We start from the raw sequence: 26,717 nt of genomic DNA on the forward strand, positions 1-26,717 counted from the left end.
TTATATAGGTTTTTTGCCTTCTCTCCATTTGCCTGCCTGGGAAAACTAAGGGAAATGAATCTGAAAGTCATCGCCCTTGAACAATATAATATAATATATATGACTGTAAATATCAGTATATATTCGGTTCGGAAGCTAGGAAAGATATAAATAATATATATAGTTGAATTGATATTTAAATTTCTAAGCCAAGCTAAGCTAATTGGGTAGATTGAGTTGGGTTTAGCTGGATCATTTATTTTTTGAGTCTCGAACCAGTCGAATGCATGTGATGGAGGACTCCCAAGGTTTAAGCTATTGATCACAGAGCATGCATACTCTTGGATCTCACTCAACTCTCATTCCTATTGCCAGCATATTATCAATAATAATTACTACATTGATTTCATCAACGGATCATGCAATTAGATTTGGAGGCATTAACTATGTTTATCGATCATGAATCATCAATTCAATATACTTAATCCATCCATGACCTGTTTATTCTATTTGTGCTTTCATATTCTCTGCATGACAATTTAAAAGTACAAGATTGACATATATTAATGTTGTCATTAATTGAGTTGAGTAGAACAAATATAATATGATGTTCTTTAGGACGTGGTGCTGCTCAAATTTAGTTTGTGGTCGATAAATATTGGGTGGTTAAAGGAAAAAATATATAAGATTAAATTTAATATATGCTTCCAATAATATCACAAGGGTAGACAATCGATATGCGCAACATATATTATGTACTCTCTATTACTGGGAATTACAAGAGGACAAGAAAAAGGTTGAATGGGTTTTGTCATATCGTTATGCCTTAATTGCAAAGCTAAGACTGTGACATGGTCACGTCATTCTTAATTTATTAAAAAAAACGTGTGGAAACTAGAAAAGTTTTACAGAGATTAAAACAAGAGAAAATTATGTACAAATTTTGTGGAGCAGATTTATTTACAAATATATTCTATGAAATTTAAAAACCATAGCCAAGCGTCCCTTGAAACTTGAGTATAATTTAAAATTAAATTGCATGGACAATAATACTTCTATTAAACATACATTACATCAATCAAATAATTAATTTATAATTATTTTATTAGTAATTTATAAATATAGTTTTAGCTTTTTATAACTATAACTTTACAAATTCAATGGTTAAACAATCATGTGTTACTAATAAATTTTAACATTAATTATTTATAACTTTAACTTTAACTTTCTATAATTGTAACTTCACATATTCAGTGGTTAAATTGATCAATTTAATTTAATTATTGAATATATAAAATTATAATTATAAAAAGTTAAAGTTATAGTTGTAAATTATTGATAAAATAGTTATAAATTATTATATTTTTTATCCAAATTTTAAATTACATTCAAGTCTTAAGAGACTTATATTTATAAATAAGTCAACTTGAGGGGTTCTATATGTAATTTTCCCTTAAGACAATTAGTTCAGTTAATTAGTTATTCGTACATAATATTTGCCAGTTTTTCTAAAATACATTATTTAATCATTTATACTGAAAACTATATATATTGATGGAGACCTCCTTCAATTAATGTCTGCAATCAATAAGAATAAGTTTAAAAAAAATTATAAGTTTAAGATATAAAGTAGATTGAAGTTAAGCAAGCCCTCAACAACAAGGGAGTCCAGTAAAGATGATGCAAACAAGTACTTTTCTTTTAATTTAATTAGTTTATTTATTTCATCTGTCTTTCGATGATGAGAGAATATATATACGTGTGTGTATTGATGTCATATTTGAAAGTGATCAATATGAAGACAGAGTATCACGTTAGATTATATGCATACGTCCACGGTCGATCCCAACTGGGAACCTTCTTATACAACTTATTTCATGAAAAAATTACATATAAGTTCTTTGAAGAATACTTATTTATAAATAAGTCCCATAAAATTTAAAAATCACAACTAAATCAATTGAGACCTAAGTGTAATTTAAAATTGAGATGAAAAGATAATAAATGTCTATATTAATCATATATGTATTATATCAGTCAAATAATTTACAATATTTTTATCAATAATTTACAATTATAACTGTAACTTTATATATCCAAGAATTTGTAGTTGTAAATTACTAATAAAATAATTACCTATTAAATATGTAAAATTACAATTGCAAAAATTTAAAATTGTATTTGTAAATTACTGAAAAAGTAATTATAAATTAATTATTTAATTAATGTAAGTATTGCAATCTAATTTTAAATTACACTCAAATTTTAAAAAATTTTGCTATAATTTTTAAAACTCACAAGATTTATTTATAAATAAGTCTGTTCTACAAAACTTAGATGCAATTTGTCCTTATTTCATCTTGAAAATGAAATTTCTCTTGAAAATCGTGGGAACAAATTGGCTCCAAATTAAATTTTATATAACTGTTATATCAGTCGAGCAGCGTGATATATATATATATATATATATATTTATTGAGGCAATCATCTCAATCATTACCATGATTTCTGAGTAATGATTAACGAAAATTGCTGTTAAATTGATTGATTAGTTTTAATTAAGTAGAGCGGGTGCTAGTTCTTTATTGAAACCTTTTTAGGTTAGGTGAGTAAAAGCAATTAAAGTCACATACATATGCCCAACTCCAACCTATATGAATACAGTGCCCCAGAGTCGAAACAAAAGTCAAAGAGAAGGAACATGACCGAGAGATGTTTTATGAGTATCATATAATAAAAAAAAAGTATTTAAAAACAGTTTAAAAAATAAATTAAGGAAAAAAAAATCAGTTAATCAAACAGGCTAAAGATCCTTTTATTTAATGACGATGGACTTAAAAATTTCGTGGCCACATGACCTGGAAGAAATCTGAGGTTTTCCTGCAGCGCCATGTATGGTTTTATTTACTTTCATGAGGGTTGACTAATAGATAATTATAAAATATACATCTGGAGTTGTCACCGTTAATCATACTAAATATCTCACCGGCAGTTTCCAGTGTTCACTTAAACAAAAACACAGCTTCACTGATTATGATGCATATTTATGTAAGATTCCAAATGCAATTTTTTTCCCCTTTAAAAAAAAAAGAGTCATCACTTTGTGATCTGACCGATATGTTTCAATAAGAAAAATCAAACCGCGAAAAGATTCTCTTGTAACTTCAAAAATGAATAGCATATTTGTTGGTCATGACCCTGGGGAAACCAATATCTCAGATCACACAAGCGTTCTAATTTTTTTGTTATTGGATGGATATATATGAAATGTGACGCTTGTGTGTGGGCATGCACACTGCCTTTTTTTTTTACAGGGTTTGTTCAGTGTAAGGATTAGGCATGACTAAAGCCAATAATTTGGGTTTGATTTAAGCCCAACATATTGGGCTTTTCCTCAGCCCAATTTATTCGGCCTTTTACAGCTTTCACTGAACCAAGCATTTGAAGGTCCAAGATCATCCTCTTCAGCCATTAGATCTAGCCAACAATTTTGTCGTTCAGTTTTTTTGGTTTAAAGAAGACGACAACAATATATTTTATGCATCAAATCGATCTAAATAAATTGAAGATTTGAATAGACGTTTCGCCTCTTTAGTTTTATATATCATCAGAACTTTTTTTTTTTCTGGTTGAAAATATATCATCATAATTTTAATTTGGTTCTTTTAGTTCCCAAGTAAAGAGCTAACGATCTCTAAAGCAATCCATTAATTTTGTTCTTTTTGTCACTTATCATATATACAGTAGAAATTGATGTCATCACATCAGTTCCTTGCTATGAAAGAAACAAAATAAAAACAAATAGAGGGTAAAGTAACTGTCTCTTTCAAATTACAGTTAATTAAGAAGGGAAAAACACACGAACGCAATATCAGGAAAATTAAGAGAGAACATATGACGTATTGTAAAATCAAAATGAAGGACGCTTACATCTTAAAATAAGCACACTTAAGTCAAATAAAATGAACAAAGAAATGAAGGATAGCGCAAAACAACTCGATTATTAGATGGCAAATGGATCAAGGCATAAAGAGGAAAGTAATTAATTAGTTGACCCTCCTGCAGTTTTTCCTGACCTCGCCCTGAGAGCCAGTGAGGGGAGAAATATCGCCCATCTTGATCATGGCTTGAACGAAGTCGTCAGAGAAAGATTTGGGGTTGGCGGTGTAGCCTCGCACGATGGAGTCGGTGGATCCGCCATTGAAGAGTACCTGATCAGAGTGAAGAAGCCCTTTCTTCTGAATCAGGTTCTTGAAGTAGCTGTTGTCGAAGGACGTGGGACTCTGTAAATCAAGCGGCGCCAGATTGTTGTCCCCAGAACCCGAAGCCCTTGGGCAGTTGGATTGCCTCGAGCGAGCGAACACCTCTTCTATGTTGCTCTCGTTGTATATGTGCGCTCTGAAATTGGTGCACCTCGCTTGTCCAATCGTGTGCCCACCTATATATATATTAACGTTAGAAGAAACTCAAGAAAGTGACGATCGAGGAAATTAATGATGTTGGGAAGAAAGGAAAGGAAAAATACCAGAGAGAGCGACCAAGTCCTTGGTGGAGAGGCCGAGGGAGGAGAATCTGGAGATGAGCTGGTTAAGGTTAGATGTGGGAGCTGGGATTCCATTGTTTGCAGCAGAGAGGCTGGCGGTTCTTGCATCTCTTCTTCCGAGCTTCACGTCCCAGTAAGGCCCTCCAAGCTGAAAGTATCATTTGTATGTGAGGATCATGAAATGTTTAATGAGAATGTGAGAAGAGACTAGAGAGAGAGAGAGAGAGAGAGGCTGACAAGGTGAACGGAGTCTCTGGCAGCGGCGGCGAGGATGTCGGCGCAGGAGACGACGCCGGGGCAGGCTTTCTCAACCTCCGACTTGATGGCGTCGATCACTTCGAAGCCACGAGCTGAGTTCTTGTTGGGCACCGCGCCCTTCTCTCCCTTGAACTTGGAGGTGTCATCCAGCAGAACCGAGCCATCACATCCCTTCCATAATTAAACATACCAACCAACCCTTTATGAGCTTCATTATAATTTGTCACCATCATCTTCACTACTTTAATGATGCTTTTCATGTTTTTCACGGTGAATTTCTTCTCATAAAACTTACAACACAACTTACATGAGGAAGAGGATGGAGACTCCTTCAAGATAACGACGACAAGTGTAAATCCTTAGAGTATTTTATTAATTATTTTTTTAATAAGTTGAAGAAAACATAAATGAGATTCTTTGGGTCAATCTCCATTAACTATGACACGTGGAACTTGATTCATAGTCAATTGGGTTCAGAGTACATGGGATAATAAATGAAGATGAAAGAAAAGTTGAAGAGACAAATTACATTGACGAAGCAGTCATGGAAGAACAAGCGAAGGAGGGAGGCACCCATACGTGCTTCCTTGGCAATGGCGGAATGCACAGCGTTGTTGACAATGTTGGGGAGGTGAGGGCAAGATCTGGAGTAAAAGTTGGCAGAAAGTTGAGCATTCACAGTGCTCCCCAAGAGGAGCACCATCACAACCAGAACACAACTCATTGACCTCCAAGAACCCATATTCGATCGCTACAGGAATTACTCAACTGAGATGAGTTTGTGGGCTGTGAATGAATTGTGAGAGTGTTGTGCATGCAGTGGAGTGCTACTGAGTATGTATATATATAGATGAGGATGGGCTTGGAACTTGGCTGTGGTCAGATCTCAAGGTGGTTTGGGTCGGCAGGTGACCTAACACGTAGACAAACAAGTGCATGGGTGACTATGAAGGAATATTGCCGAGTTTCAAAAGTGGTTAACGCTGTTTCATACTTGACAATGATTATAGGAATACGCAAATACCAGAAGAACCCGCGTTACTATTGTTCATTTGAAGCAAAGTGGTTGGTAAATAGTGCATATTTGTCAAGGTTTTGGGGTCCCACTGTTGTTAACGCTTTGATGTGCTATACGCATAACAATATTATTTTCTTCATGCGATACAACCAGCAGATCAGAGCAGTAATTCAGACTAGAAGGCGAAATTTGACTGGCTCTTTAGAGGTTCCAGAAACCGCACAAAGCAAAAGCGTGAAGACCGAACCATCGATCCTGAGCACCTTTTGACTTGGCTTAAACTTCTATGATACATAGAAAAGTTGGTAACTTCACCAAGCATGCCTTCAGGTTTAGTAAATAGTAAATATTTACAAACAGTGATAGATCTAAGACCTGGGACTAGGGAAAGCATAATTATTTTTGATAAGACACGAGTGATATATACTTTATCATAGCAAAATTTAATTTGCCAACTTATAGAACCATATGGTCTAGGTTTTATTAGATGCACAACTTGTTTAATAATAGCGAAGTCCCTAACATATATAACAAACTTGATTTGTTAAAAAATTAAACAACGAATTAAATTGAATATATAAAGATCAAATTATTTTCAATTAGTAAAATTATAGAAAAATTTAAAAATAAAATAAAATAAGTGTTTTCACTAAAAATATAAGAATTAAATGGTTTCAAATAAAAATCTTATTAAAAAAATGATTCATGATACTTCAATTATTTTAAAATATCAATCTTCTCTCACTACTCATTGTTCCAAATTTTTGTAATTCCACCGTCAATTTCACTCCTCCCAAAATTTTAAACCTAAACTTTTATATCCCACTATACTTCTTCTCTCCAATAAATTTTGCACCCCAACTGCTCATCTAGATCTAGGTGACTGTCAAACCTAAAATATCAGCAGGGACAAATTAAAAAACAATCCATTTTTTTATGAGGAATCACAAAATTGAGGGGACCAACTGCTCACCCTCAAATGCATACAGGTCAATCACTGTTTATAGACATATTTATAGATCGCTCATTAAAAAAATTCTCACATCAGCAATGATATTTAATCTCATAATTTTATGAATTATGAATTAAATTCTTATTGATTGTACCGAATCTTTTGCTTGCAGAGTAGAGTTTAATTTGGTAAGCTTTTACAAAAGTCCATGATTAATTAATTAATTATGTGTCATGCTGGCATACTGGCTTTTTTTTTTGCTTTTTTTTGGGGGGGGGGGGGTTGGGGGCGGGGGGGAGGCTTTACATTACTGCCATGTTGAAGCAACGCGTGGTTTATACTTTATGGGGTCAAAATGCGACGACCCAACAACCATCCTCTCCGATCCGTCCTCAAAGTAAGCCTTGTTCTAGTAAGTTCCTGCACCAGTCGTATATTTATTCCCAAGGAAATTAAACTTCAATTCATTTTTAAGGCCAGCGCTCATCTCTCTCTCTCTCTATATATATATATATAGCAGCTGTATGTGAATAGTATCTTAGTAATACTCCATCCGGTACTAAACATAGAAAATAATTAATTAATTTATAAAAATTAAATGAATTAGTTAAATTTGTTGTTTATTAAAAAATATGCATTGGATTTCCTAAAATGCACCCTTTAATTGTTTACATTGAAAACTATCTGGTCCTATTGAAAAAAAAAAGTTCATTTAATATGTGTAATCGATATAAAAAATTTAGAAAAGATTGTATATAAATTTGGGAGCTATGATCACGCCATCACATCCCTCCACAAAACCATATTATGCGTTCGCAGCCATTAACATACAGAGTACGATTTAAAACTGCATTACAAATTAATCACGACCACTAATTTATTATCGGATTCTATTAAAAAGAAAAAGAGGAAGAGAAAGCATTCGATGAGCTAAGTGGTATACGAGATGTGTGTACAATATAGTATAGTAATATATAATATATAATTAGGATCGAAATTATATACTGTTCAAAGTTGGTTAATTTGGAGCAAAAGTTGAGAGTTCAGACATTCCTTCGATTGTCCAAATTTGACCTGACTCCCCTCCAATCCTACATCACGTCGCATGGACTCTCTCTCTCTCTCTCTCTCTCTCTCCCCCCCTCTCTCTCTCTCAACGTGTTTTGGCTGTGTCAAAAGGAGCAGTTGAGTTTCCCATTTTAAAAGTTGTATAAATGAAATGTGGGCTTTTATAGTTTTATTTTATATATCTTGCTTTATTTCGGGATATCTACTTGTCGCTTTTCTGATTAGTAGTTGGGGTCATGGAATCAGAGCCATCCCTTGGGCGGTAAAACAAGGAAAAGTCGTACAAGTACAGCCACATCAACCTTTTCGATTTGCGTCCCCTCATTTTTTTTTAATACGTTTGCTTAAGTCTCAGAGTTGGAAAGCCATTAGCCATTGCATGTTAATTACAGTCGGCATCTGGGTAAATCTTGAAATTAAATTTTAAAAAATGATAATAAAATTTTTTTTGAATTAAACATTTTAATCTTTTAAAATGCTATAATTCCTCTAAATACTTTGGAGACTTTTCTATTATTAAAAAATTAATATAAATAATTAAATTATCCTCAATTCAAACTTGTAAATTGCTATTAAATTTTTATAATTTTTTACAAAAATTATGAATCTCAAAATAAAACTTGTGGATGATAATTGATATTTATAACACTTAAAAAATATTAAAATTTTAAATATAAACTCATAAATTGTTGTTGAATTTTTACAATTTTAAAAAAAAAGTTATAAATCTCACAACAAAACTTATGAATTATAATTAATATTTAAATTAAATACAATTTATTTATTTATATTATTTTTTAATAATAGAAAAGTCATCCCTAAGAGTTTCAAGAAAATTATGGCATTTTGATATATTAAAATGTTATTTACATAATTCAAAAGGATTTTAATGTCATTTTTCCTTAAAATTATTATTTGGAACCTTAAAAAAATTCCTCTTCTCTAATCTTAAATGAAAGTTTTGATGTGAGATTAAATATATCATTTGGTTGAGGTTACGCGCTGGGATGTTAAATTTGATGGTATTTTATTTCATGCATGACTATCAATTAGAGCCTGGGCTCCTAATTGAGAATTAAAAATTTCAAGTTTAGTAGGCATCTCACTGCCATCAACAGCTCCTTTAATACTTCAATCTCCAATTCCAATATCTAAATATTTGCAAATCAACACAAACGTCTTTTATATGACCCCAAACAAAAAAAAAATGTTGTACCATTCCATCATATTCAGCCCCCTCTACTCTGTGTAAGTATTTCTTTTCTTTTGGTCGTCCCCCCAATTTATTAATTAAGAAAAGTTTTGGCTATGAGTTGGGCCTAAGGGTTCATTAGAATTAAAGTATATTTTAAAACTTAAAAAATACTTATAAAAATATTTATAGTACTCATTAATAAATTCTTCATATTGGTAGCGGGAGGCCATCTCTATTTATATTGGACTTATAGTGTGCGCGCGCTTTTTTTTTTTTTTATGGTTAATTTTGGCTCTTTCTGGAAGAGTTAGATTAATTTTATATTTGTGATTACAGCTTGTTGTCTTCGGACCTGATCGTAGTAAATCTTTCGTCATCAAGGAGTAACCGAGTGGCATATAATTGTCTCTTTCAATTATTGAATGTCTTGATTGGAGATATGCAAATACTACTCCTTTGGATTATATTATGAGTCGTTTTTTTAGGAACTTCACTTTATCTAAAATAGAGGTAAATATTGTACATTATTTTCAATTATACTTTTATTTTATTGAGTAATTAATGAGAGTGTTTTGAATAAATCAAATGTTATATTACACTCAGAGGTATATCGGAATATACATGAAAATTTTTAAAAAATTAAAATTTTAACCATGTTTTTTTAGGAATATAAACTAGTTAATAATAACTTATATTGTGATCTTGATGTAGTATTGTAGATGTAGTTAATTATTTATTTATAAATATAATTAAAAAAATCTTATTCCTATTTTTAAAAGAAAAAATCTTAGATTTTGAATAAAACCTTTTGGCTTGTTGAATATTGTGGGAGGATTCATCCGTCAAGATGGGGAATCTATTCTCCCATCAATTTTAATTATATTAGTTATCTCTAATAATGTCTACTTAACTTTACATTGTAGGCAAAAAGTTGACTGAGTTGATTCCTTGTAACTTGGTTTGGAAAAAACGTTGGCGCGCCGTAACCAATTCCCATTTTAATTTTTGTTTTCTAACGCAACAAAATTTTATTTGGTCAAAAATATACCACAGATACAAAAGATCTAATAAATCAATACTTATATCTTAAATTTCACACAGTGCACTTTGGCTCCTATCTAATTAGGAAGGACGATAAATTGGAAAGGTATTTGATGTTTAAGAAAAAATTTGAGATGATGTTTGGAATCTATGTTTTTGAATGGATAAAAGAGTGGATTGGTTGCTAAACATATGAGATTTTGAACTTATTTTTAATATAATATTTTCTTCAACTTTTAAAAATAGTAGATTAGTTGATCAGAATATAATAAAAAAGAATATCATAAATTAAAAAAAAAAGATCAATAAAATTTTCTGGGTCATTTTCTCTTTTTTTTGGGTTATTTTTTGCAATTTTTTTATATCTTTTTCTGATCAAATAATGATCAAAATTAACTTTTACTAATGATGATGTTATTGCATCATTTTTAAAAATTAAATAAAAATATTAAAAATAAATTTAGAATTCAAACATTTTGGGTTCATGATTTAGATACAGATTTGCCACTTAACCCTCCTTTTTCTTTAATTACTGTTAGTGGATGCAAATTGAATGATATATTGATGGTCGCCTAAAAAATAGGTAGGATTAGGGAGACGACAATGACTGAGGTCGGCCTGATATTTTAAAAATGATAATTAAAGATCAAGGTCTTTTATTGACATAAAATATTGCTACGGATCAAAATAAATATTAGGTTGGAAAGATCAAGGTCTTTTATTGACATAAACCATCTTTCTTGGAAGGGGGAGTATGATGTTTTTGTTTTAGTTTGCTTAGTTTCCAGTTTTTCCTTGCTACAATGGTTCTAGGACTTCTTGTCTGTGTATCCATTGCTAATTTGCTATGTTGGAATGAAGGTTTTCAGAATTTAGTCAAGGAAAAAAAAAAGGAACGATTTTTGAAAACTACAAGTTTATCTATAAATTATGTACATGACCTCATTTCAATACACTTTTAAATTAAGAATGAAAGTTTAATAGAAAATTATCATCTAAAATCTGAAATTAATTAATAGAGGAATATGAAAGTAACGTTTCTTTTAAGTTACTATAATACAATATAATTTACCATTTAGCTTACATCAAATACAACAAAATAAGCTTTCAATTTTTAAAAGTCATTATCTATACTTCCAGGTTAAGTACGGACATCTTACTTCTGTAAAAAAAAAAATAATAATAATAAAAATCAGCATAGGATCTCCGTCGTCCTTGATTACTGTTTCCAAAGTTGCGGTCAATATTATTTAATTGCCTGTCACAGCTGTCATTTTTTCCGTCAAGCTATAAAGTAATGATTGCAACTCCGTAAACATTATCATTGCAATTGGGGTAAATTGTATAAAACTTTATTAAACTTTAACCAGTTACATGTAACCTTTTCATCTTTTAATAGTTAAAATTAATTCTTTTAATTTTTAACTTTATTTTTTAAAACCTTTATTATTAATTAATTATTATTTTATTAATATAATTATTATCATGTCATATTAATGCAATGTATGAGACACATGATATAAAAAAATATTTTTATTATTTTAGTGAAATTGTAATTTTTATGTTTAACTTGGATGATGATGTTTTTATTTTTTTTAGTTGAGTGACATTATACTTATTACTGACAGATAATATAATTTAATAAAAAATTTATAATTTTATAATTTTTTATTAATTAAAATAACCTTTTATGTTAAAAAAAGAAAAAGAAAAATATTTAAAAACTGTTATTGACAGGAGTCATATTTATTTATATAACTTTTACTTTTATTTCTTTATAGTTATTATTTTTCTTTTGAATGAAGTTTTCAATAATTATTCAAATAAAAAAATATGTTACTAGTGTGTTACAAATGGAATATGTGCAGTTTTAGAATAAAATACTATTTTTTTTTGCTATGGGTGTTTTCTATCGATTTTGTGAAAAAAAATATCATAGTTTTCTTATATTGATGGATAAATTTTTAGTTATATGGTTATTATTAGTGACATTTTTTGGATTTTTTTCATTGTTTAATATAAAAATTTTTTATTTTATAAAAATAATAAAATTATAAATTTTCTTTTAAATTATGTTCCCTGTGAATAATAAGAACAATATCACTCAATTAAAAAAAATGAAAGTATCATCATATATATTAAAAGTAAAAATTATAATTTTTTCTTTTTAAATTGTGTTGGAAAATAATATAAATATTTTTTTCATGTCATGTGCCATGTGTATGTATTAATTTGATCTAGCAATAATTATATTAATAAAATAATAATTAATTAATGACAGGAGGTTTTGAAAAATAAAATTAAAAGTTAAAGGGTTAAGTTTAAATTTTTAAAGGTGAAAAAAATTATATATAATTATTTTAAAGTTTAAGAGAGTTTTATATATTTTAGCCTTGTAATTAATAACTTGAGTATTTCCATGGTTATAATTTTTTTAACAGTTAGTACTTATGGACTAAAATATAGGGTATTTTAATGAGTAATTCACAATTCTCAAAATATATTACTTGAAACCTTAATTTTCTAATTTTTGTACATCTTTCCTACTATATCCTCATTAAATTCCTCATATAAGAGTATTGATAATAGTAATTAAAATTACAATGTATAGTTTTTTCAAAAACAATAATAAATAAAATAGTAGTATGGTTGAAAAAATAATTATAAAAGTCGCCCAATGACCTATATTTTTAAAAAAGTAAAGCTTCTAAAAAGTGTTTTATATTATGGTCTGGAAAAAGTATTTATGTAAGAAATTTTTAGAATAAACAAATATGTTTATTAGGGGTCATTGAGTAAAGTATTAATTATAATTTTTTTAAGACTGGCCCTATTTAAAGTTTAGTATAATTTTTTACCAGCTCTGTGAGCATTGACCCTGTATATGAGGGAAGAGAGCAAATAAACTAGAGTAATGAAAAGACACATTAACTCAAGGACTCAAGAGTTAATTTTATCATATATTAATTATTAAATTTAATTTTATTGGATGTGAGACTTTCACATCAATTTAACTTCGTTCATATACTTATCCTAATAATTAGATGTTTCTTATAATAACAATTGAGAGGATTATAATACTTAGGGATCTATATTCATTAATTATATTTATTAAAATTTAAACTTATGTATAATTCTATGAAAAATAATTAAAGTTGATAATTGCCCCGCTTCTTCCGATAACCAAATTAAGTAATGTAGCGTGAAGTAGTAAATCTATTATCGGAAAAAAAATAAAGAAACAAACATTTCAAATTTCTTCTGCTAGAAAAAGTAGACTTGTGGATAAGCAAGCCTCTTTCTGTTAATCTAACATGTTAAAAGCAAGGTATTGAAAATCAATTTCATCATTGAATCTATTAAGATATTGGTTTCAGAGTTAATGACTAAAATTGTAATCACAATCAAATTAGTAATGAATAAAACATTTTCTTAAACTGATCAAGGTATTGATTTAATGGTTTATCAATTCAACCAAGGTGATTAACTTAAATTTCTATAATTATACTATAGTTGAAAGTGAGTTAGCGGACAAAATTACTTCACTTCGAAATGTGCATGCATAGTCTAGATCATCAAGAGTGTAAAGAATCTCCCGCATCCTTCATTTGTAATAGAAGACAGAAACACTTTGCTTAACAACCTCAAGGAATTATTTTATTTTAAGAGAATGTGATGTATAATGAGACACATATTCAAAGTATACGTTGCACCAGTGGTTCAAAAAGATGTTTAATTAAGGAGCTTTACCGTTCAGGAGTGGTTAGAAAGAGTTGCATTTGGTTCCTCCAATGGTAACACGAGGTCCTACGTAAAGATCATATATTCGTTTAACCATATCTTTCTAATTAATCAACGCCACAGGAATTCAACGCATCACCATCACAAATGTGGCTTTCAAAACCATTATAAATAAAGTGTTCGTCCTAGGGATCTTTTAGGCAGGCGAATTAAGCTAATACAGCAGGCCGTAGAAATTCTGGCATTCCATGAGAGTTTTTTCTTCTCTGAAAACAACATTTTGCTTTGCTTTGGCTTTAAAACTGATTGAGAATTGACGTATGTACGCTTCTAACATCATTTGCAATGGAACATTATGGAATCTAGCTGCCTGCTGGAGTTTTCCAAAAGAGCATATGTCTGACTGTTGATCGGTTTCACATTGTGGAACTGGTTCATTATTTCAAAGTTATTCCCTTTCATCACGCTCCATTGGTTGATATATATTTCTACTTCTAAGTCATAAAGATTAGATACGCATTAATTATTTAAAATCGAATTAGTCAAAAAAGCCATGTGCAGCTCGCCGGCCTCGTTGCGTTAAATTTCAATTGATTAGTCTTTTTTGGCCAAACATATAATTAGTTGTTGGGCATTATAGTTTAGTCATACATGCACATATTTCTATAGTGTAGGATAAAAACAATCGTATGCAATATATACTAGTTATATTGTTGTTTTAAATCGAAACGGTAATTTATAATTCAGTTAATAATTAAGCCGTTAAATCTGATTTTTTTTAGTCTACGCATTAATTGTGAAGATCTTTTTGATGAATAAATGTGAAGATTTTAGACCATGCTCTTTGTTAGATTAATGCTTAATTAATCTATTGATACGAGATCAAACTCGTCGTGGCATTGTTTTATCTTTTCAAAGGAGTGTATATATAGATAGATAGAGAGAGAGAGAGAGAGAGAGAGAGAGAGAGAGAGAGAGAGAGAGAGAGAGAGAGAGAGAGAGAGAGAGAGAGAGAGAGAGAGAGTGAGTGAGTTAGCTAATAATATTTGAAAGTAACAGTAATTTGTCTTTTTTGAAAGTAACAGTAATTTGTCTTTGTTGCTTATCTTTTTGTGCGTTGACGACTGAATGAAACAATATGTGATATGTGGTGCCAAAAAAGGTTGGTGCCCCACCGTGGAGAGGTTGACGTAGTTAAAGTAGGAATTAATTAGGAGAGTGTCATTATTGTGGGCGACATTGAAATTAAGTTCGCTGCGAGGAGAGATGAAAGGAAATTGGATAAGGGCATTGACTCGAGAAGCGTGGCATTAGATTAATAGATATTTTCTCCATCCTTAAGATGTTTTTAATTAAATATCATATATTAATAAAAATTTATTATTTAATTAAATTTACATAAAAAACACAATAATTTTTCAATTTTATCTCTAATAATATCATGATTAATATTATGATGTAGTAGGAAAAACATATATTTAATGATCTATTTTATTTTTTAAGAGAAGGATAAACTTGTTTAATTACTTAAAAAAATTATTGTTACTCTTTATATTTAAGGACAAAATAAATTTTTAAAAAATACCTTGTATATAGAGATAGAGAGAGTATTTCTTAACTACCTGTTGATTTAATGTTGTTGATGATATTATTTGTGATCTAAGTACTTAATTAGACTTGATGACTTTCAATGATTTTATCGATTTCATTCACTTTTTTATCAAATAGGGAGCCATCTAAACTTGTTTTTACATAAGTTAAGCTGTTTATTGCCTGGTATAAATACTCTCTAGTTTTATCCAATCAGGAAAATATTATGACACCTCAAAAATGATTGTGCTTGTAATTGCTTGAGGGTCAGTTTAAAGGGAAGCGCGCAACCAATAATCTATTGGATGAACCCTAAATCTCAACATTTTTAGTGCGAATGTACTCTTCTCATAATAAATTTAAAAAAAGAAAGAGAGGATAAAAGGAGCCTCAATCATTCGCGTGATTGGATATAATAGGCTAATGGCAACCTACATGAGGATTTCTGGCCCATTGTGTTTATGGGTTTAAGAAGTTTCATTGGAGGGAATGTAAGTTTGGGTTACCTCATCCAAGGGAACATGAAATTGGGCCTCGAATGTTTTGGTCGAACTTCGGTCTCCTGGTTAGTATGCGTAAGGCAACATGTTATGTCATGATTTCATGATTTAGGTAGCCCAAGCCCAATTGTCAAGGACTAGATTTAGTGTGCGATGAAGTATTGTATAAGAACTAATAAGGTATTTCGATGACTCGGAAATAAGTTAAGCTGTTTATTGGCAGAAATATTTGTTTAAGCAGAATCGAGAGATTTAGGATCATTTTTGTCAATTTCGAGGATGTTACAATTGATTATGGTATCATTTCTATATTGTGGCCCAGCATGTGAGCCCGAATACTGAACAGTGAAATGCAAGTTTGGAAGAAATAAATCAACAAAGTTGAATTTAGTAGGATGAACTAATCTCTCACAATATGATAAATTAAAATTTAAAATTTTATTAAAAAAGATATTTATATTTAGTGTCTTAAATAAGATGATCTCTGATAAGAGAATTTTGGTGAGAAATCAAAAGGAAATTGCAAGAAATGATCTATTGATTTTGAAAACTAGCACAAATCATTATATTTTTCGGAAGATACGGTTATAAGTGCGCGCGCGCAGAGAAGGCAAGCACGAGGCTTGAGAAGAGAGAATAGACTAGGAAGACAAACAAAATTAGCAGATCAAATTCCTCCCTCAGGGCAGGAAGTATGTATATTTGATTCGGAAAATATAATGTTGAAGTGGAGAAGTTGGTGTGGAGAGGGGGAACAGTTAAAGATTTTTTTTTTTTTTGACCGTGGGCGAATTGGCTTCACACTAGGTTATTCATGTTTGTGCCTGTGTGGATTAGGTTTAATCTGGCAACTTTTCAAGCGCTTGCCCTTAAAAATAAAAAAATATTAATTTTTTTAATTGTTATTCAAGTTGACCTGTGGAGCTTAATTTAAATTAATGATTTTAAAATTCGGTATACATTTATTATATTATTTTTTTGCCAAATAATTTGTTGTTTCCTCTATTTTACATTATAAGGTATTTAAAAAAAATTAATATTTTAAATAAAAAACTTTGATAAAAATAAAATTTTATTAACAATATTTTTTTAATATTATCTTTTTTGTTAATATTTTCATGAATGAAATATTAAATGAATAAAATTTTTAAAAATTTATATTTTTATAAAAAATAAAATTATAAAATATATTTAATAAATTTTATTAGTATGTACTCCTTCCAATTTTATTTATAAGTTTTTTAAGCCAACATTATCAATACCAATACAATTAAAATATAAAGAATAAAAGTAAATAAAATCTCAATACAACCCTCAAGTAAAAAGTTAAAAAAAATATAATATTATTTTTTTACTTTTTCTTACTTTTTGATAATATTTTAAGAAATGTAATTTAAAATAAAATAAATTTATTAATTAATGATTTATAAAATGAATTAAATTTTACTTTTAAAATATAATTAACATATAGAATTGAAGGAGCATAATTTTATTTAAAAATATTTTATAATTTAGGATGAAAATATTTTCATTTGACACATTAAAAGGTCACGTCACTTTTCTTTAAACAATTTCGGTCTTGTTTAATTGTAGGAGCAGGAAAAGCTGAAGTAGTGGTTGGCAAAAAAGAAAGAAGAAATAAAAAGTTAAAGTACAGAAGGGAAATGACCTGAGCAAAGCGCTGACAAAGCCAGAAACTCATTTTTGAAAATACAAAAACGTTTTTCAAAAAACAAAAAATGTCGCCTTTCTTCATTTTATGAGATGATCACAACAATTGCTTCCTTTATTTATTGTTGCTGTGAACCAAGCTGCTTCTAATTCCTTCTTGCTCTTCGTTTCGCATCTTTCCATCTCGCTGAAGCCCTTCTCAATCATTTTACATCTTTCTGTGATCTGCTCAGATAAATAATCTGGTGGCCGTGCCTGCTGGATAGTAAAGTCACTATCATTATATTATATTCAATTTTTAAGATCATTGTGTTTTTTCAGAAAAAGTAAAGTTAATCTTTATAAGCGTAAATTAATTGTAAGGCAGAAATGTAGCCCAAGCAAAAAAATGCATGGGAAAAAGGATACAAAGAAATTGACATGTAAATGCAGCCCGATTCTCTGTGACCTCTTACTGTTACCTTAAGCTCTCCGATCTCTCTGGGAGATACCCATAGGGAATGCATAATGTAACACAATTTTCCTTGTTCAACGTGTGTTCACCAAATATTCTCTCAAAAAAAAAAAAATTGTTTTCCCCAAATGCTACTGCTACCCATTTCCCTCTCTGTTTATTAACAACTCAAGCAGTTTTTATTATCATTTTAAAATTATTTTGAATATCACTAAAATGATCTCAGCCCTCATCCAAAAGGCTTCCACCGGCCATAATTTATTATACTTGTTCCCAGTTCCCACGGTTTTGTTCTTCATCATGCATGCATGTGCTGCTTTACACAAAGATGTGACACGTGTCAAATTAAAGTACATCAATTAAGGATTCTTTTCACCAAAAGATAGCATCTTCAATTATTCAAACAATTTCTGATGACATGTGAGGGTACCTCGCTCACTTTTCTAAATTATAAACTGATTCGCAATGGAAGATTGTTAAAAAGTATGGGAATACAAGAGTTTTATTATTAAATTTTTTGGGCCGAGGAAGGGAATCGAGAATGATAGATCCATTGAGATCTGATCAAAGAAAATTAAAAAAGGGACCTACGTACTGAAACTGCCTCTATTTTGGTTAAATAAAACATGGAGCAAAGCAAAAGGCAAAGCAAGGGATTTGACAAAAGCACATACATAGTATGTGGTGCTTCTTCTCACCCACCCACATGAAACCGGCCCAGGAGAAGCCTCTGGTTTTAAGGCTTTCAGTGTTCCCTCCCTCGGTAACATAGTCTCAAGTCTGAACCCGGGGGCCATGCTCAAAATCAACGGCAAGCACCAGATGTCACACATCTCAATCTCCCAATTCTCTATCCCTTCCCTCTACTCTATATATAACCTCCCTTCCCCTCACGTCCCACTTCATCACAGTCCTTCACATAGCCTCTCTTTGACAATTCCTCAAACACCTTTCGGACGTTAACACATAACCCAAAATGTCACTTCATTCGTGGGTTTCAGAACACAAGCTCGCTTCCATTGGTATGTTTCATCATATATTCACATCCCAGTTTTTCCATTTTCAGGATGCATGCCTCATGGGGTGTTGATTGGAATTGCAGGGGCAGTATGGGCCACAGGAATAGGTGCATCCTTCCTCGCTAATTCGCGAAAAACCTCTGCCATGAAACCCAGTCTGAGACTTATTCATGCCAGGTATAATACCTCCATGGACGTGGCTTTCATGCTCTGTTTCAGTTTTAACACATTTCTTTGCTGAAATTAATTGGGGTCGTTTGGGTTTTTGATGAAGGATGCATGCTCAGGCCTTAACACTGGCGGTGCTGTCTGGTGCTGCAGCTTATCACTATTATGAGAAACGTCGTCTTTCTGATTCGGAAGCCACCAAACCACAGGTGGAAACTGCTCGTGCTGATACCAGAAGCCTGGTTGAATGGGATGTCCTATCTCCTTTCTAATTCAAGGGTCTATCTCATATCATTGCAGTGAATAATTTCACGTTTGATTTATGCATCGTTCTGTCTGGCTTTTGTTATCTTATTTCTGAAAGCCATCATTCTCCTTCGACTATAATGAGAACCCGTTTTCCAATGTACATTCATTTCTCTCACTAGTTTCTGCGGCTTCTCTCTTCTTCAGCCTTCCCTTCAACAAGATAATCATCCACGTGGAACCTAATTAAAGGTTTGTACTGATTCGTTACCAAAAACTTAAAAAAAAAAAAAAAACCCTGATACCTCACTTTTTTTAATTAATCCGCGTGATTTAAAATTTATGAAAATGCTTCCTGTAGTTCATGCAGTTTGCGGAGCCACTCAAACAATATCGAATATTACTATTATTTGATAGACCAAGTACATAACCGGTCTAATGTTTAATCAACCCACTAACAAAATTATATTCAAATTTAAATTTTCTTTCCAGCACATTCTTTTTGATCATATTTATATTAAATTCAAAATCATTTAGATTTAATAAATAGTGTCATATAAACCTAGAATAAGTTGGCATAACCTTTTACCTCTTTATTCGGGTTGAATTTATTTGTATACCAGATTATATAAAAATAAACAGGACGAGCCTTCGCAGATTTTTCCGGGTGTTTTAATTTAGCAAGAATTTGGAACTACGGAATGAACTCAGGTTCGCAACAGGAGGAAAATGAAATTATGAAAAATGATAAATACTTCAACTCATTCAAATAAATTCGTAATGCTTCACATTTTTAACTGCTAGTTAGCACGACCTCAAACATGATTTCACACACACAATTTTTACCTTAGCTAGCTCAATAAATTTAAAACTGCCAAAACTCAGCTCACCGTACGTTCATTCCATCGTTACATGAATGAGACATTCTTGTATAGCTTCATGGCTTCACCTTACGCCAACCCTCTAACCTCATGCATGTTACTTCTGATTCAATTGATGAGCAACAGAGCAAGTCCAATAAATCACAATATACATCCTTCTCGCGATCAGATTCACGTATTCTATGAAACCTTTAATGAGCCCCATACACCATTCCTCTAGTTTTCGTTAAAAGCTTGGACCATGCATGTATTATATATTGGAAGTCCTAAATTTTTGATACTTGTGATTCTAGAGATGAATCCAAAGTTGGCTTGCTCTTCATTTGAATCACACATGAACCTCAGCTTTCACCTCCACTATTTCCCTCTTGTAAACGTATCTACTTGAGGCCCAAAGAAACGCCAATAAGTTGGCACATGAAATCACCAACAGAAACCCATAATAGTAATCCAAGTGACAATCATTCAAGTTGTCTCCTATCCAGCTCTTCTTCCCACCTCTTCCTGTAATCTTCGCCACCATGGTTACCAGAAAGCTGTTCAAGAAATTCCCAACACCAATCCCACTTGTGAAGAACGTTGTGCCGAGGCTCTTCAACTCGTCTGGGGATTGATCGTAGAAGAACTCTAGCAATCCTATGGCGTTGAACACATCTGCTATTCCAATCAGTACGTACTGAGGCAACAGCCAGAAAATGCTCATAGGGACAATATCTTTAGGCCTTACCAACCCATGTGTTGTAATGACGTGCATTCTCTTAACTTCAACAGCGTATGCAATTGCAACGGCTATGATTTGGATCAAAAACCCAATTCCCAGCCTTTGAAGCAGTGTGATCCCTCTGGGATTTCCTGTTCTCTGGCGCATGAAAGGCACGAAGAACCGATCGTACGTTGGCACGGAGAGGAGCATTGACAGGGTCACGAAGCTCCCAAGGGAGGCTGCTGGAATTTTGAACTCAGGACTGAGGTTTCTGTTCAAGGTGGTCCCTTGTTTCACAAAAAGAGTGTTGATTTGTGCCCAAATGGTGCTGGGAATTAGTGTCACCAACCATATCAGTATCATGCCACAGATAAGCTTGGCTTCTTCCACCTTGGTTACGGTCAAGGGTGTACTTGAGGAACTTGGGCAGCCTTCTTTTATTGCAGCCTTGTCCAGGAACCTGAGTACACCAGTTCCATTCAATTCATCCATGGTCAGTATGTTCAAAATAACTATATCTACATTATCTACCTGACACACACCAACACACAAAATAGACCTGTATATATTACGTAGCAGGTCACAGGTCCAATAATCTTGCAAGGCTTCGATCCTTAGCTTGTTTTCCTATTTTAGTAAATGTGGGCCTAACCTATATATCCCAAATGGTGCAAGTGGAAAGTGCTTCTTATTCTTTTAGAGTTGCGTATTCCCGTAATTAAACTGAATGTTGTTGCACCAATATTAATTCAAACAATACAGCTTGTTCACTCAGCTATGTAAGCTATATATAGTGCAGTAGAGTAGTGAGTTTCAGTTCTTTTGTGCCATGTTTTTCATTGTATGTTTTGAGTGCGTGCATGTTTGGCGTGAAAACCCTTTTTGATGATATGAAATGTCGGTTTAGAGACATTATATAATGTGTCAGTGGAGTGCAAGTTGGTTGAAAGATGACACCAGTCATATAGATGGCCTTTTGGACACACGTGTGTGAACTGTGTAAATGGAAGGAATTGATTGATGAGGTGAATGACCCACCATGCCTCCAGAAAAGCCTCACACTTCCATTAGCGGATTTCGTGGCTACGCAAGAAACCAAATCTCGAATCTTTAGGTAGTGGCGGCCGTATCAGGACTTCACCCCAGACGGTGAAGTTACCATGCTTCATTTTGTAAATAAGATTTTTCAATCTTTTTTTATCTTAAGATACGATGAATATATATTTTTTTTTATTCTAACGATTTTTCCTTTTGAATTAGTCGTAGTATGTTGTTGCCAGGAATATATATATATATATATATATATTTGGTTCCTGAGTTTAAACTAACCACAGATATTAATATAAATAAATGCAAGGTCACAGTACAGAAACACACACTCACGCACAGACACACACACGATCCCTTGTTGGCCTGGTGTTATAGATAAGGATGGAGAAGATGCTTTAATGTGCGTTCCAAAATTCACAGTACACTATCCCACTAGGCCACTAGTAGCACGCTCAGCCTCAGCTAAAATAGTCCCCTACCACTTGGAATATATATGTAGAGTAATATATATGAGTCATTATGTACACCACTCGTAAAAAACAAATTAACGCATGCATTATTAATCTGCTTCATATAGAAATATGTTTTGGGCTCAAAGCTGTATGTAATTATATATAGCATCAGTTCACTCCAATTATAACATTATCTCCATAAAATTGTGTCAGCAATAATTAAGACAGATGAAAAGTAAATATTGCTCACCTAAAGAATGGAGTGTGGTAAACTTGGCGTTTTCCAGTGCTAATGTAATGTTGAATCTCATGCTCATGAAGCTGCGAGGGGTCACTAGGGAGCTTGAGTTTTCTGTTCCTGAAGGCAACAACAGGGACTCGAATTATGTCACTGAGAGGATTCTTGGTTGTCGTCCTGGCTTTGTGTCGGTATGTTTGGGTCCCTGCGAAGAAAATCAGTAGGGATAGTAACAGACCAACCGTTGGAATGCCATAGCCTAGGCCCCATCCCAAGTTCTCCTGCACATAGACGAGGCCTATAGTGGCAATCAGAGCTCCTAGGAACGAGGTAAACATCCACCAGTTGAAGAATGAGGCCTTAAGATCTTTCTCACTGGGATTAAAATCATCAAACTGGTCAGCACCGAAGGTTGAAATGTTGGGTTTGGTTCCACCAGCTCCAATTGATATAGTGTAGAGTGCTGAGTAAAAGAATGCAATCTGTGAGCGAGAAGCCTTGTTGCAGATGCTGCTGGTGCAGTTTGGTCTCAAGCTCTTGAGGGAAACAGCTACGGTCAGAAGAGTCATTCCCTGTGATATGATAATAAGCTTGATGAGTTCTATACGTAATGTGTAACCCATGTTTTATGAACTAATTTAACACAATTAGATCGTTCCCTGCCTGATCAACCACCCCATAAATGAAATTATATATCAGTTCATTTTTCAGTAGTTCCAGTTGATAATAACTTTTCATGGTGGGGCTATATTAATGATAAGGGTTTGTCCTGCGCGTGCTAGGACAACTGCCGCATCATTTACATAGCAGAATGAGCATCCGCATTGGCTGGTGGTAGCTAACGTAAAATAAAGTCCAAACAGGTGTGTGTCTTCTTTTGTTTGGAAGATAGTGGTGATTAACATGTAGACGCAATTTAGCAGTAGATTCTAAATCTGGCCAATCATGTATAGGAAGAAGAGTTTCTTGGCTTAATTGGTTAATTGCTAGGTTGGCCAGAGACCATCGTTTATGCTGAAAAGATAATTATAGCAGTTAGATGCATGATAGCTTAATTACCAAGACGTAAATAAGAGATGACAAAGTGAAAGTCCAGAAGCGACCCAAGTAGAAATCTGCTATGTAGGCACCAAAAATCGGTGTTATCCACACAGATCCTGACCAGTTATTCACGTTCCTCACAGATGCAACAGTGTCTTCATGGAGCTGGGTTGTGAGGTAGATGACCAGGTTGGAAGCGACTCCATAGAAAGCCATCCTTTCAAATGCTTCGTAGCCTATGGCAACATATATATCCAAGAAAAAAAGGACAATCCAATAATTGATACGTGATAAAACCAGATATCAACATATTCCGCAAATTTTCACGACCTGGTCGGCGAGTTAAAAATATTACAAGCTAAGTTAGCATGTATATCAGTTCAGACTTGCGATTAATGTGACAGGAAACTAAAGCGAAACATGCGATGGAGTCAGACGACAAAAGAGAAACTTTAAGGCTAGACATAGATTTTTCACAAAACCTTCTCAGTTTGAGAAAAAAATAAAAGGAGAAGAATATGAGTAGAAAGATATACTGACCAACGAGGAAAGCGCAAGCCCTCCATTTGCCTGTCTGAGAGGAAAGGGCAGGACGGCCACGAAAGTCAAGAGTGCCATCTCTGGTATAGTCTGATTCGGGTTCCATTGAAGACATTTCTTCAAAGAAGAAAGTTAAAAGGCAATGGAAGCCAGAGAAGGAGGAAATAATGATAGATTAATGCTCAGGATGTTCGTGTATGTGTGTGTAAAAGCTGTAGAAAGAGTGGAGCAATAATAGAACAAAAAGGTTCGTTCGATAAGATTAGATTATGGAAAAGCGGGCAGCCACAATAGATAAACCACTGAAAGATCGATACTTTAATTTGAATCTTCACCTTAATCATGATTAGGCATAATTAATCACAATACGAATACAATGCTTTAATTCGTTTGTGGGCTTAGTGTCCCACAGGCGGCCAATGGATGTCAAGGGTTTCCCATTGCCAATTTGCACCGACCGTTCTTTCTAACACTGCCTTGTCATCATGATATCATGTCTCCCACTTCTCGTTTCGATCGGCTCCATTTTATTTGTTTTTGGGTTGACTTTATTATGCGAGTAATTAAATGCTTTTAAATATACACGTGTGAATATGTATGATCTGATCAATGTTTTACTTATGATAGAAGTTGACATATTTCTCATCGAGTTTGCTTCTGATAAAGTTTTCAGTGAATCTGATATGACCATATTCACTCGATTATGGTGAATATTTTAAAATTTGTATCAAGTTTTGTTTGAGAGTCTTGTCCTTTAATGAAATAACCATAACACAAAACAAGAAATGATATTATTTTATTGGAAGACTTATAAAAGTTTTTTTTAATTAAAAAAAAGAAGGCAGGCACTTGCATATTATGAGGAAGTCGCATAAACATATAATATATTTAATTGGGTTAGTTTAACTTATATTTCCGACTTTTTTACTGCTGCTTTCTCCTTAGCGACTTTGTAGTTATTCAGTTTTCCGTTGTATTGTATATATTTGTTACTTGATCTTCGTATGAAAAAATAGTTGAACGAATCGGACATCAATCCGGTTATCACATATTCAAAATTTTCAGATAACGCATGTATATGTATATATAGCTTAGTCATTAATTCGCATTTGTCCCACTTATGGCTACGTTATTCACTTTTGCCAAGTGGAAGTGTTGCAAGTTTTTATACAATTATCTACTCTTTAGTATGTGGTTCTTCTTCTTTTTTTAATAAAAAGCTTGAATGAGTTGAATTATCTTATGATTATTTAGGCACCTTAATTATGAATAAACAGGGAAGGCATGCCGCCAAGCAGAAGGTGCTTGAAGCCAAAAACTCATCCACATTCGTTCTGACGTCACAACTCACAAGTGCAATACGTGAATAATAATCACATTTCTTTTTTTGGCAAAATGCATAGTTCTTACTTGAAACACCGACTACCAGCAGTCAAAACAAGGGGAAAAAACTATAAGAAAAAGAACAACAAAGATTATAAATTAAATATATTTATATTAAAGATATTTTCAATCCAAAATTATTTTGAAGACCGGCCAATCATTTGAAAAACTATAAAAATTAAAATGTTTGAGTGAAAAAAGTGGCAGTCCAGAACCTTGAATTATTTTTCATTTTAGAACTTCTCATATGTATACATTTTAAAAATAAATTAAGGCCTTAATATAATTAATAGATAATAGATGTCCTAATAAATAACATGACTGTATATCATGTTTCTCTGCAACCAGTAATGGATGAAAATATCTGGATGTCTTATCCATGAGCATTTAACTCAGCCTCATGGAAAAGTGGTACTTTTAACAAGTGTTTTTGGATTTAAGCTTAAAATATATAATTTATCATATACGTAATGGAAGCTGGGTTTACTTGAATTGGCTAGTCTTTTTACATTATTTTTTTTTCTAATGTCCTTCTGCAACGTTCCACTTTCCCAATTTTATTCTTTTGATTACTAACTTCTACAAAAATCAAGAGACATTGATTCTAGTATATTGTAGTCTACAAACGTTGTAGTTATATATTTGTGATGATTTTTTTTTTGGAAAAAAATAAAATAGTGTAGTGCAAAATTGTACTGTTTTGTTGCATAAGAGTAAGGGCACATAAGATCGAAGAATAGCTTTCAGTGGAAAACCGAAAGAGACAAGAAATGAAGCGACAACTAGTTCAGTGTCTGGATGAGAGAATGAGACGAAAATTAATTTGGCCATCTATGATTCTATTGGTGACGAGTTGTAGCTTGACACTGAGATAACTGTTGGAGATCACTTTCACAATTGGCAAGCTACTGAAATAGTTAAAACCCTCGTTAACAAGTCACTCGTTCCTTGACAAAGAATGATCGAGATAGTTAACTGGAGTTAAT

The 26,717-nt window shown here is 32.4% G+C and overlaps 3 protein-coding genes across 3 annotated transcripts; 1 reads left to right on the forward strand and 2 right to left on the reverse strand.

The window, feature by feature from the left end:
• Nucleotides 1–3,781: 3,781 nt before the first annotated feature.
• Nucleotides 3,782–5,599, reverse strand: LOC129303278 (peroxidase P7-like). Its single transcript, XM_054942493.1, has 4 exons — nt 5,310–5,599; nt 4,760–4,951; nt 4,505–4,670; nt 3,782–4,417 (listed from the first exon to the last, which is right to left on the reverse strand). The coding sequence occupies exons 1-4, from the start codon at nt 5,520–5,522 to the stop codon at nt 4,026–4,028; spliced, it is 963 nt and encodes a 320-aa protein (XP_054798468.1). The 5' UTR covers nt 5,523–5,599; the 3' UTR covers nt 3,782–4,025.
• A 13,195-nt stretch (nt 5,600–18,794) lies between these two features.
• On the forward strand, nt 18,795–19,606 carry LOC129304077 (uncharacterized). The gene is made up of 3 exons (XM_054943714.1): nt 18,795–19,032; nt 19,113–19,206; nt 19,304–19,606. The coding sequence occupies exons 1-3, from the start codon at nt 18,987–18,989 to the stop codon at nt 19,467–19,469; spliced, it is 306 nt and encodes a 101-aa protein (XP_054799689.1). The 5' UTR covers nt 18,795–18,986; the 3' UTR covers nt 19,470–19,606.
• Nucleotides 19,607–20,178: 572 nt separating this feature from the next.
• Nucleotides 20,179–24,616, reverse strand: LOC129304076 (protein NRT1/ PTR FAMILY 5.1-like). The gene is made up of 4 exons (XM_054943713.1): nt 24,349–24,616; nt 23,827–24,044; nt 22,780–23,339; nt 20,179–21,487 (listed from the first exon to the last, which is right to left on the reverse strand). Exons 1-4 carry the CDS (start codon nt 24,461–24,463, stop codon nt 20,653–20,655), a joined length of 1,728 nt encoding a protein of 575 aa, XP_054799688.1. The 5' UTR covers nt 24,464–24,616; the 3' UTR covers nt 20,179–20,652.
• Nucleotides 24,617–26,717: the final 2,101 nt, after the last annotated feature.

The sequence above is a fragment of the Prosopis cineraria genome, unplaced genomic scaffold (assembly GCF_029017545.1).
Source record: "Prosopis cineraria cultivar Desert tree isolate PC_DT_omini unplaced genomic scaffold, ASM2901754v1 PC2, whole genome shotgun sequence".
NCBI classification, from domain to species: Eukaryota; Viridiplantae; Streptophyta; class Magnoliopsida; order Fabales; family Fabaceae; genus Prosopis; species Prosopis cineraria.

Coding starts and splice junctions, on each gene's coding strand:
- LOC129304077 (XM_054943714.1), top strand. CDS start 18,987: ATGTCACTTCATTCGTGGGTTTCAGAACACAAGCTCGCTTCCATTG. Junction 19,033..19,112: donor ACACAAGCTCGCTTCCATTG/GTATGTTTCATC, acceptor TTGGAATTGCAG/GGGCAGTATGGGCCACAGGA. Junction 19,207..19,303: donor CTGAGACTTATTCATGCCAG/GTATAATACCTC, acceptor TTTTTGATGAAG/GATGCATGCTCAGGCCTTAA.
- LOC129304076 (XM_054943713.1), bottom strand. CDS start 24,463: ATGTCTTCAATGGAACCCGAATCAGACTATACCAGAGATGGCACTCTT. Junction 24,045..24,348: donor GGCTTGCGCTTTCCTCGTTG/GTCAGTATATCT, acceptor ATGTTGCCATAG/GCTACGAAGCATTTGAAAGG. Junction 23,340..23,826: donor CATCTCTTATTTACGTCTTG/GTAATTAAGCTA, acceptor ATCATATCACAG/GGAATGACTCTTCTGACCGT.
- LOC129303278 (XM_054942493.1), bottom strand. CDS start 5,522: ATGGGTTCTTGGAGGTCAATGAGTTGTGTTCTGGTTGTGATGGTGCTC. Junction 4,952..5,309: donor TCCATGACTGCTTCGTCAAT/GTAATTTGTCTC, acceptor TAATTATGGAAG/GGATGTGATGGCTCGGTTCT. Junction 4,671..4,759: donor CCAGAGACTCCGTTCACCTT/GTCAGCCTCTCT, acceptor TGATACTTTCAG/CTTGGAGGGCCTTACTGGGA.